At 42.0% G+C, this 12283-nt stretch overlaps 1 protein-coding gene across 1 annotated transcript in view; it reads right to left on the bottom strand.

Annotated features, from left to right (window-relative positions):
* Nucleotides 1-12283, bottom strand: part of dnah6 (dynein, axonemal, heavy chain 6) — an 82472-nt gene that overhangs the window by 10936 nt on the left and 59253 nt on the right. Inside the window, exons 66-67 of the mRNA XM_056256930.1 lie at nt 8631-8791; nt 510-598 (exon numbers count right to left, since the gene is read on the bottom strand). Coding sequence (XP_056112905.1) covers nt 510-598; nt 8631-8791 — 250 coding nt within the window. The remainder of the gene's footprint in view (nt 1-509; nt 599-8630; nt 8792-12283) is intronic.

The raw sequence follows: 12283 nt of genomic DNA, 5'->3' as shown, positions 1-12283 counted from the left end.
TTCATTTTAATGAAATATTGTTTATGGTCTTATAAACTACTATTGGTTCCAGTGATTTAATTAAAGCTGGGGTTTAACTGATAGGGACGTTAGCACAGGGGTGTTAATGTATTGTAAAGAGTTAATAAAATATGAAAGCGCTCCTCCTTGTGAAGTGTTATCTTCTTCTTGCAGGAGTGTGTGACTGCATTAGTGTGACTAAAATGTTAATTTCATATACATGCAGATGTAGCATCCAAGTCCTGGAAGGATGAATGATGTGTAAAGGTAAAAATATGTGCATGTCATCAGCATATGGATGCCACTGACGCATGAAACTTCGCTCTACATTGATGCATGTTTTCATCTCCGAAAGATTAAAAAAACTGAGATAAAGGCATGTGCATACTTTCCTGAAAAATTTGTACTTGTTTATGAACTATCAGTGATTATTATCCCTTTTTTTATAAAGCTTTTATGTGTGTATGCATGTATGCATGTATGTATGCAAGTTTGTGTCCTTGTGGTACCTTGACAGAGTTTTGTAATACAGTGACAGGAAACACATTGGTAGGCATGGAACTAAGGAACAGTCTGAAGTCCTCATGGATAACTGTGTCTGCAAAGGCCATACAAGAACAGGACAACATAAAACAGGCCAACAAAAATTGCTTCATAATGGATTCACATGTTTAACACACAATCTGTAAATAAGGTTGAAGCAGGTACGTGAATATGTCTTAAAAAAGAACAATAATATTTCCACTGAACCATACAAACATGTACACAGACACAAATATAAACACAAAAAAGTTACTTCATAAATCGAGTCATTCATTTGGAAGATCATACTAATTTAACAGTGTCAGCTTCAGTGGTTCTAGAGAAATTATAGCGACCACATATCAAGTGTTTATATATAATATTCATAAAGTTTTGATGTACTAAGAAAAGCACTAAAAGCGAGAGATGGGTCACAGATCTGCCTTTAATTCTTTAAGCAGGGGTTTTCGAACTTTTCAGGCCCACTTATTTTTAACATTTACTTCATATGTTTTAATGCGGGAAAGACAATCAAACATATAAAGTACACTACCGTTCAAAAGTTTGGGGTCAGTAACATATATATTTTAAAAAATAATAATTTTTTTATTCACCAAGGCTATTTGAAAAACTATTTTTTGAAACAATGTAAAAGTCCTTACTCTTTAGAGCTGCAGTCCGTCACATTTGTATACATAAAAAGGTGTCTCGGCTAGTAGGCTATATTGCGTGTGAGGATGTTGGTGCGTGTGATGATGGTGGAGGTTTATAGCCTTTTCTCACAGCACTTGATATAATTAAACTTAACAATTTGATGGCGGATCCAGAAAGGTTCAAACGACAATCACCAGTGACAACTGGAGATTCACCCGTTGTAAAATGCAAAAGACTTCGAACTTCGGAGTGGCTACAGAAAAAAAGAGACTGCAACCGGGCCCATGCGAAAACAAGGATAAATCGGAACGGCTTTTGAAAGGTAAAAATTAGATTCCAGTTTTAAATATGCATCTGGAACAGCTAAAAACTACGGACTGCAGCTTTTAAAAAAAATCCTGAAAGGAGAATACTCCAAAAAAAGAAAAAATGTATTACAGTTTAAACAAAAATATTAAGGAACATAACTGTTTTTAATTGATAATAATAATTAGACTAGGCAGAATTTCTTAAAATGTGCTTATTTAAAGTGCTGGAGGCATTTTGTGATTATTTATATTGTACAACATTTCTAGGGGTATTAAGGGGTGCTGAATCCAAATCTGCTGTATATGAAGCTCAAAAATTTCCCAAAATGCCTCAAAATTGAGAAATTCAAAATGGCCGCCACCGTCAGGCTGAAATCTATTTTTCAGTATATCTTTTTGACTAAACAAGGTACAAACATGAAATAAATGTGCTTTTGTAAGTTTTGCTACATGGGCATTTCAATGCCATATTCAGATTTGAGATGTAATGTGAAGAAACTGCTTAGATATTGCAAAAATAGTTGTTTTTAACTACAAACTATTATTAACTCATTATTAATTCAGTTATTATTATTAATATTATCAGGCTTCTTTTACTTAGTTTGTATTTTGTTTTGAGGTCAAATGTGTCAAATGTGCTGTAATGCACTCCCCAATATCACCCCACCCCCAAGGGTAGCCTTTCTCACACTTCTCAGAACGGCTGATCGGAAACATAAGACAGCTAACAGGTAAAGTCATGTCCAGTGTATATTTTCATAATGTGACATGTTTTCATAAACATCACAAGGGGATCAATAACGTTTCTATCTATCTATCTATTAAAGCTGGGTAAAAAATATTGATTTCTCGATTTTAATCGATTTTCATTTTTACAAACCGATATCGATTCTTAAATCCCAAGAATCGATTAGTCATCCTGTTTTCAGTTGATGAATGAATGTAGCGCACATCCCATATATAGCAATAATCTTATCTATAATATATCGCAATAATCTTTGTGCTTGTTACTATTGATATTAAACAAAGTCTCAGATTTCAAATTACATCCGTTTAATTACTGGCTCAAAGAGCTAGCTAAATGAATACATATCGATGTGTAGAGGTTCCCAACCTTTTGACTGCTGAGGCCCAAATAAAATTCTGAAAATCTTTCTACAGCCCAACCAAACTTTTTTGTGCAAAAGTGGGTCAGTGCAATTAGCGCGATTAGCACACTAGCGCGATTAGCTAGATAGTAGCTGCATGATTAATCTAATTTTAATCACAATCACGATTTTGGCTTCCCACGATCAAATTCGCGTGATCTAGCGATATTTAATCATTCCGATATCATGATTTGCGTCATTCCGTTAACAGAACGCTCCGTATCAAAGTTTTTGGGGTTTTTTTGCAAAGCCAATCTAGCGCTCCGTAAACCACTGTCTGATCAGTGCACGAGAGAGACCGAGTGTCCTAGAACGCGCTCGACAGTGCGCTCGAGATATCAAATCAAAGAGACCGATCGAGTGACAGTGCACGAGAGAGTCCGAGTGTGAGCATTAGTAAATTGCATTAGTAAATTGGTAAATACTACATAGTAATATATATAATTACTATATAAGAGGCATGGAAGTTCGATTAATGGACTCCAATAATCAGTAGGCTACTACAAACGTCTTGTTTTGAACTATTGTTTAATAAATAGAAATAATTCGAGCACATGAACTTTCATATGGAGGATTAAATAAGATTCAATTTATGCAGTAAGATCACTGACACTACCACAACCAGATTTTACATTTCTTAAGCATCAAATAACAATGACTCTGAATTTTATGCATTAATCGAACTTCCATAGTGCATAGCTCTGCCTTGAAATTTTCTTATTTGGTTACATTCTGTTATGGAATATTTGTTTTTTATTGATTGTATATTTTGAGTTTTATTCATATCCATTATACAGGTACAATTCAAGTTTATATTTTGCTTCCTAAAATATATTTACACAATGTAAAATGTAAAAAGGGCCCTGTTGAGTTTTGCTACATTTTCTTTATTGTTTTATTTATTTTTATTTATTCTTTAAGGAGATGCACTGAATTTTGGTGAATAAGACGACCTGTTTTGATGCACATATCTGTACATTAGCAGGAATGTGGCACAATATAGATGTGAAAGCAGTTATAATTAGCCTACAGTATGTGACAATAAATATTTGTTTTGGTTAAAATCAACAAATAATCGTGATAATCAATCGTGATCTCAATATTGATAAAAAATAATCGTGATTATCATTTTGGCCATAATCGTGCAGCCCTACTAGATAGCATCAAAGTCAGCAAACTTAACACACTTGCTTTTACACTGACTGATTGGGGGAAAGACTGTTTAAATTTATTGCATTTATTTCATTTAATTTATTTGAATGCAAATCTCTTTGGGTATTGTTCTACTTGAACCATTCAATCCCTTTTAGTAATCCTTCATGATTTTTTTTTTCAATTGAAAGGCCTCCCACGGCCCACCTGCAATACCTCGGCGGCCCATAGGTTGGGAACCACTGTCTTAGACTTTGCATTCGTATTCTAAGAAAACTCTTTCTTGTAGGTCTGAATTAGTCAATTGGCGACAAAAACCATGGCTGAAAAAATAGACTATACCCAAGAAAGCTTAATGTCATCTGAGCCACAGTTATGCATCATATGCCAGGAAGACAATAAGAAAAATCTCATGACAGTTAGTATGGATGGCCTCCAGTCAGCTGACACTATAAGACAGCTCCGGATGAAATTACACCATGACAATTTCCGAGGTGCAACCAATCGACTTACTGAGATACTTCAAGGAGACTTGCCTCAGCAATTCTTATGGCATAAGGACTGCCGAGCAAAATACATGAATAAACGTGAAATAGAAAGAAAATTGAAGGCAGAATTGAAAAAAGATACCAAACCAAGTTCATCTGCATCCACCCCAACTCCGCAAAATGTTACTCTACGGAGCAAAATACCTCCAATAGATTGGAAGCAGTGTATCTTTTGCCAACAAGATCAGAAAGAAAAACTACATCTCATACAAGAAATGAAATTCAGCAGCAGAATCCTACAAGCAGCAAAGTGTGATTCATTCTTAAGAGTGCGACTAGCTTGTGTAAATGATCTTATTGCTGCAGAAGGAAGTTATCACATGACTTGCAAGACCAGGTTTGAACGTAGGACCAAACGCATGGAGTCACTTCCGAGCACAGATATGCCATTAGAGTGGATCTGCCAAGAACTTGAACAATCAGCAAATCAAGCGGATATTCTGGATCTTGTACATGTGTGGGACCGGTACTCTACACTAGCTAATGAGGCTCAATTAGATATACCATCTAGATTTCTAAGCCGAAGGAACTCCTTCAAGGAACAAATAGCTGATCGTCTTGAGGGCATATACGACTTTGTTGTACTGCATGATCAGCCTCGAAATGAACCTCGTACTGTCTTGGTTCCATCCAAATACCGGCATATTCCAGTATCAACAATGTTGAAAGACGACACCTCCAATATTCATAGAGTTATTCCTACATTCAAACATAAGGATCAAGATATGTTCCTGAACATGGTCCATGTGTCATTGCAGATCCGAAGAGATATGAACTCACATCCAAAACAAGAGGGGATAGAAATCAGTGAAAACAGAGCAATAGACAGTATACCCAACAGCCTGTACATGTTCCTCAATTTGTTACTAGGTGGTCAGCGCCTGCTGGAGGATGACGTTGAAGATTATGATAAAAACACAGCCAAACGACAGCTTAGAGTCCTCAGCATTGCACAGGATCTTATGTACACAGCTAGTGGAGACAAGTTCCTCACTCCAAAGCACATAGGACTGGCCAGTACCCTTCATCAAGCTACACGTTCGAAGGAATTGGTGAACATGTTTCACCAGGCAGGTCATGTTATGAGTTACCGTGAGGTAATCAAACTTGACACTGAACTGGCTAAGACAACCTTGGAGACCATGGGGGATGATGGTGCCATTGTTCCACAAAATCTGGTAAAGGGTCGTTTTGTTCATTTCCCAGCGGACAATGTTGACATCAACGAATACACTCTGGACGGAAAAGGGACATTCCATGCCACTCAAGTGGCTGCCTGGCAACGTGGTCCACCTGAAGGTGATCTCCTTGAAGGAGTTGATCTTTACTCCAGGTCAGACACCCTCAACATCCCCAAGGCAATGACTGATATCAAACCTGCACCAAAGAGAGGAATTATAGAGCGGCCAATCAGTGGTGTATTAGCAGCAGACTGTTTCACACAGTCATCTGAACAATGTCCCGCAGCACAGAAAGCACAAGCTACAGACATGGCCTTCTTCATGTCCAGGACATCTCAAAAACCAAAGCCTTCCTGGACATTGTATAATCAAAAGGCAAGCACAGTCAACCCAGAGAAAACTACAGTAGGGTATCTACCTATCATCCTGGCTCCTGCATCTGAACTCGATACACTGAACACAGTCGTCAAGCGAGTGCTCCATGTTTCCAATTCAATGGAACAACAGCATGTCATTCTTCTGTGACATGAGAAATTCCAGCATGAACTCATGCCCATCCCGCTATCTCTGGCCATAACTAACGGCAGTCTACATTCCACCAACAAATCTGTTTTAGCAAATATACTGACAAAAAATATCGAAACCCCTGCAGATGTGCCCCTTCAGGAACCCAGCTGCTTTCTTATTGATGGCCAAGCACTTGTAATGGCACTTGGGAAGCCACCTGACATCACAACATTCGGCAACTATGCCAACAAGTTTGCTGACACAGTGTTGAAGATGGCAAAGAAGTACCAGAGGGTTGATGTAGTCTTCGACAGGTACCATGACGAATCCATCAAAACAGGCACAAGAAAGAAGCGTAAACAGCGCCACCGACCAGTACGCAGAGAGATCGTGAATGATTCTGTTCCACTTCCAGCAGACTGGTCGAGCTTCATGGCACTGGAAGAGAACAAAGCAGATCTTGCTCGACTACTCTCAAACCATCTGATAGAACACAGCCCAGAATATGAGCCAGTGGTTGTAGTATCAGGTGGGTTTGCTGAAACGACCACTGTCAAGTCATCAGATCCAGAACTTGAAATCTCCTCTCTGAGTGCTGACCATGAGGAGGCTGATACACGACTGATTTTGCACTGCATCCAGGCTCCTATGGACACAATAGTCGTGTCAGCGCGTGACACAGACGTGCTTCTTCTACTTCTAGCACATCATGACAGAATTGGATGTACCCATCTCTACATGAAAGCCGGGACATCAAAGGATCCAAAGTATTTTCCAGTACATGACATTCGCAAGTTACTCTCTGATGATCAAGTGGACACACTCCTTGCCTTCCATGCCATCACTGGCTGTGATAGTGTATCTCAGTTCAGCGGTCACGGAAAGAAAACAGCCTGGCAGGTGTTTGAGCAACATCACACCGATCTTACTGGCCTTGGGAAGGGCCCTCTCACAGAAGATATTGTGAATTCAACTGAGAAATTCATCTGTAAGATATATGGTGTGCCTGAGGTTGATACATGCAACAAAGCAAGAGTGAAGTTGTTTTGCAAAGGTCATCCACAAGAGACTCTGCCTCCAACCTCAGATGCAGTGAAGTTTCATATCATGCGTTCACACTATCAAGCGACAATCTGGAACCAAGCTCACCTGCCACATCCTGATCTTCCTCCAGTGGATGAAATGGGATGGATGCACAAGGAAGGTCAATTAGTGCCACGGCTAATGTCTTTGCCACCTATGCCTAAAGCCTGCAGGGAGTTCACTTCATGTGGGTGTACCAAGGGATGCCTCAGCCAACGCTGCAGCTGCAGGTCTGTGTTTAGGGAATTAGCTGATGTTGATCATTGTGTACAAGAATGTACAAACATGATAGACTGGTAGAGTATTCCAATGTACCTGTACTTGTACTTGTTGTAATCTTTCTATTCAATTCTTCTATTATTCAGAAACAGTCGCATGGAATGTATAGACGCATGCAACTGCAGGAAACTTGACAACACTTGCCAGAACATTGAAGAGGACTATGAATAGGCTGTCACTGTAACTTCTACTGGGATATAGTTCAATTAATATCACCATGACCCATGGATCTTCCTGCTTTTGGATCTTATTTGATTGACAACTTCTTTATTCACTAATGACCACCTTTTTCTCTATACTTGTTTGATTATCAAGCTGATTATTGACACTTGATCTAAATCAGGACAGGATGTTAAATTCCCCATGTGTGAAAACCTGTGAACATTTAATTAAAGTTTGTAACTTTTTGTATTTGTTTGTACATTTGACCTCAAAACAAAATACAAACTAAGTAAAAGAAGCCTGATAATATTAATAATAATAACTGAATTAATAATGAGTTAATAATAGTTTGTAGTTAAAAACAACTATTTTTGCAATATCTAAGCAGTTTCTTCACATTACATCTCAAATCTGAATATGGCATTGAATTGCCCATGTAGCAAAACTTACAAAAGCACATTTATTTCATGTTTGTACCTTGTTTAGTCAAAAAGATATACTGAAAAATAGATTTCAGCCTGGCGGTGGCGGCCATTTTGAATTTCTCAATTTTGAGGCATTTTGGGAAATTTTTGAGCTTCATATACAGCAGATTTGGATTCAGCACCCCTTAAAACCCTTAGAAATGTTTTACAATATAAATAATCACAAAATGCCTTCGGGGTTCTGATTTTGTGAAAATTGACCCTGTCTAAATAGTAATAATAATAAATAGCACCATTCTTGAGCACCAAATCGGAATTTTAGAATGATTTCAGAAGGATCATGTGACACAGAAGACTGAAGTAATGGCTTAAAATAGAGCTCTGCCATCTCATGAATAAATTACATTTGAAAATATAAAAAAATTAAATAAAATTAATTTGCAATATCATTTCATATTATTACTGTTTTTGCTCTATGACCAATAGTGTAATTGAACTTCAGCTTTTAAACTTTAGCTTTGGCTGTTTGTTTGTTTGTTTTTTTAACAAATTTTGATATTACGCATTAAATGACCTCTGGGGACTGCAGGGATCAATGCTGAAGATCCCTGCCTTAAAGGACTAGATTCTGATGCAAAACCTCACTCATACACAAACTAACCAGGTTCAGTGAAGGTTTTGATGAGCTCCTCCATTGCCAGCATCCAAGACACAGCAAGGTGGCAGTTTTGAAGGAAGATCCAGTCACCAATCTTCAGAGCTTCCATAATCAGCTTCTCTGCTATAGGACCCTGACCCTGACCCAGCGAGATAGATTTTAACCTGCAATACAAGAAAACGTCTCCGGTTATTATCGTAACCTCGGTTCCCTGAGAGGTGGGAACGAGACATTGCGTAGCAACGCTGCGGGAAATCCTCCCTTCTCCACTTTTGTTGAAATTTTATGGGCTAACGCCAGCTTGGAACAGCTAGCCAATTGTCGCAAGTATGCAAATACTGACAGGCTCACGGGCAGTATAAAATGCATAGGCGCGACAATTGTGTCAGAATAACGACTGAACGCTTGCACACAGCTGATCTAACAGCGAACATGGCGGCTAACGCAATGTCTCGTTCCCGCCTCTCAGGGAACCGAGGTTACAATAGTAACTGGAGATGTTCCCTTTCGAGAGCGGTAACTCTACATTGCGTAGCAACGCTGCGGGAACTGTATTAAATCCCGCTGTGAGAGTAGTGAAGATAAGCCCGGAGAAACCAGTAGCACCTCATTGCAGTACACGAGATCCAGGGGGCGGAGTTGGATCCAGATCTAAGGGGTGGAGATGGGTAGGATTAGGGGTGGGGTTAGGGATCAGGGGGTGGAGATGGGTAGGATTAGGGATCAGGGGGTGGAGATGGGTAGGTTTAGGTATATGTAAGGTGGGAGGAGTTGGATCTGGATCCAACTCTTCCCCCTGGATTTCGTGTTCTGCAGTGAGGACCATCTCGGAGAAACAGGGTCAAGCTACACCAGCCACGGAAGAGACAGACAGTCAGCCAATAGCCGCACTGCTAGGAGTGCTTGCATCTGATAGGCGGAACTAGACCAATGAGACATCAGCTCTGACCCTATCAAAATTTGCATATCCAAACGCAAAGAAAGCAAAGGCTGCACTGATCCAGGGCAGACACAACACAACAAGCTCTCAAGCATGAGGTTTAAACACAGTGTCAACGCCGGTAGCGTTGACAGCTATATTAAACACTAGTAGCCATATACACATAGTCAACAGCATAGCGGTAACCACTGCATACAACTAGAAAGCTCACAATACATGAGTAAGAAACTTAACTCACTGAAAGCACTTGCGACACCACAGACGCATAGCTGTCAACCCTCCCGTTTTTTCCGGGTTTCTCACGTATTTTAGCTCTTTTCCCGCTGTCTTCCCGTTTTAGTATTTTCCCGTAAAATATCCCGTATTTTTACGCTCTGATTGTGTGAGACGTACAAGCTCGGGCAGATTCGGCTTGAAGTCGTTCATCCTCGGATGCGGCACCGCGCGCGCTGTTACAAAAAAAGATGTGCACACAGCCAAGCGAAATGGGGTCTTGCCGGTCTTGCGCACCCAATGCGTCATTTTTGCCGCGCTCGTGCGGACGCGTCGAGTATAAACAAGGCTTTACTCCGTGTCAGCCTGCGCTTTGATCGGTAAAGGAGCACAGACCTCTCACTAATCATCTCCAGCAGCCCCCGAAGCACCACCGTTTCCCTCGTAAGCTGATATTAGTATTTAAACATTCTCTGATAAAAATGTTTAACAAATGACACACTGTTTCTTTCTCTCACATACACACACACACACTTTCTCTTTCTCTCTCACTCATATGTAGTTATAAACTCTTTAGACTTTTAATGATTAGTGCTTTATTTTTTAAGTTTGTGGGTAAGAATCGTGTCAATCCAGCTTGTAAAATCTGGCGAAGGTGTTCTGAGAAGACCAGCCAGCAGCATAACATAAATCCTGGATAGACATAGGCCTACCTCTAGACCAGTGTTTCTCAACCCTGTCCTGGAGGACCCCCAACACTGCACATTTTGAAAGTCTCCTCTTTCTGACACACCCATTTCAGGTCCTGGAGTTTCTTCTAATGAGCTGATGAGTTGAATCAGGTGTGTTTGATTAGGGAGACAAAGAAAATGTGCAGTGTTGGGGGTCCTTCAGGTGTCACAGCTCTGTCACTTCTGCTTTTGTTACTAGTTTTGTGACAGAGCTATGGCATTTCCTGTCTGTCTCATGTTTATGATAAGTCTAGTTTCATGTGAGCACATGGCTTCTGTGTATTCATGGCCATGTGCTCTTCTGTCTAATTGTCAGCCCCGCCTATCTCGTTATCTGTTTAGTGGTTAACCTTCCTCACCTGTCGTGTCATTAGCCTTCTGTGTTGTTCTCTATTTAGTCTCTGTTGTGTTTGCAGTTCAGTGTTGGTTCGTTTGTCCAAGTACCCGGTTCCTAGCGTTTATGTTCATGGTCTGTATTTTTCCTGTTTTCCCCCTTGAGGGAGTTTTGATTTGTAGCTTGTGTTTGTTTGTTGTTTCATTAAATTCACCCTTCACCTGCAATTGCATCCACGCTTCCTGATTTATCCTCACGTGACAGAACGAACCAACCAAGAATGTGGAAGCAGCAGAGTGAGAGGGTTCCTTTGGGAAGAGACAGAGTACCTCCAAGATCTCTGTTCGAATATTTAGCAATAGCCGCTCAAAGGACTGAGGAGCACATGGCAGTCGGCGGTCAGTGGAGAGGAGGAGACCACCGAACTGCAACTGGCAGCTCATGCGCAACTCCAGCTGGGTCGCAATCTTTCAGGGGAACCCGCTTGGTGCAATTCTCAGGGACCCGTGGAGGCCATGGAGGGGGACAGGATCGTCGCGGACATCAACATCGGTCTGCCGTCCAGTCACCTTTCAGTCAGGTTCCGGTACACGTGGTTCCCCCCAGTACGAAGCCCTCACCGCTGGTTTCGTCCAGCACAAAGCCTTCGCCGCTGGCACCGTCCAACACAAGGTCCTCGCCGCTGGTTCCGCCCGGCACAAGGTCATCACCGTGGGTCCCGTCCAGCTCAGAGCCTTCACCGCTGGTCCCGTCCAGCTCAGAGCCTTCACCGCTGGTCCCGTCCAGCTCAGAGCCTTCACCGCTGGTCCCGTCCAGCTCAGAGCCTTCACCGCTGGTCCCGTCCAGCTCAGAGCCTTCACCGCTGGTCCCGTCCAGCTCAGAGCCTTCACCGCTGGTCCCGTCCAGCTCAGAGCCTTCACCGCTGGTCCCGTCCAGCTCAGAGCCTTCACCGCTGGTCCCGTCCAGCTCAAAGCCTTCACCGCTGGTCCCTTCCAGCTCAGAGCCTTCACCGCTGGTCCCGTCCAGCTCAGAGCCTTCACCGCTGGTCCCGTCCAGCTCAGAGCCTTCACCGCTGGTCCCGTCCAGCTCAGAGCCTTCACCGCTGGTCCCATCCAGCTCAGAGCCTTCACCGCTGGTCCCGTCCAGCTCAAAGCCTTCACCGCTGGTCCCTTCCAGCTCAGAGCCTTCACCGCTGGTCCCGTCCAGCTCAGAGCCTTCACCGCTGGTCCCGTCCAGCTCAGAGCCTTCACCGCTGGTCCCGTCCAGCTCAGAGCCTTCACCGCTGGTCCCGTCCAGTCCAGAGACTGTACTTCGCCGTCAACAACGGCGGAGGAGGAGAAAGACTTCCGGCATCCCACAGGGTCCGAGGGTCAGGCCTAAGCCTACGGTCAACCGAGAGACCGTTTCTGGACTCCTCGCCCTACCGTTGCTGCCCCAG

Source organism: Rhinichthys klamathensis, unplaced genomic scaffold (assembly GCF_029890125.1).
Source record: "Rhinichthys klamathensis goyatoka isolate OS25496 unplaced genomic scaffold, OSU_Roscu_1.1 h1tg000133l_1, whole genome shotgun sequence".
In the NCBI taxonomy this organism is placed as follows: domain Eukaryota; kingdom Metazoa; phylum Chordata; class Actinopteri; order Cypriniformes; family Leuciscidae; genus Rhinichthys; species Rhinichthys klamathensis.
The sequence above is the reverse complement of the archived record's forward strand: the minus strand, read 5'-3'. Positions and strand labels throughout refer to the sequence as shown.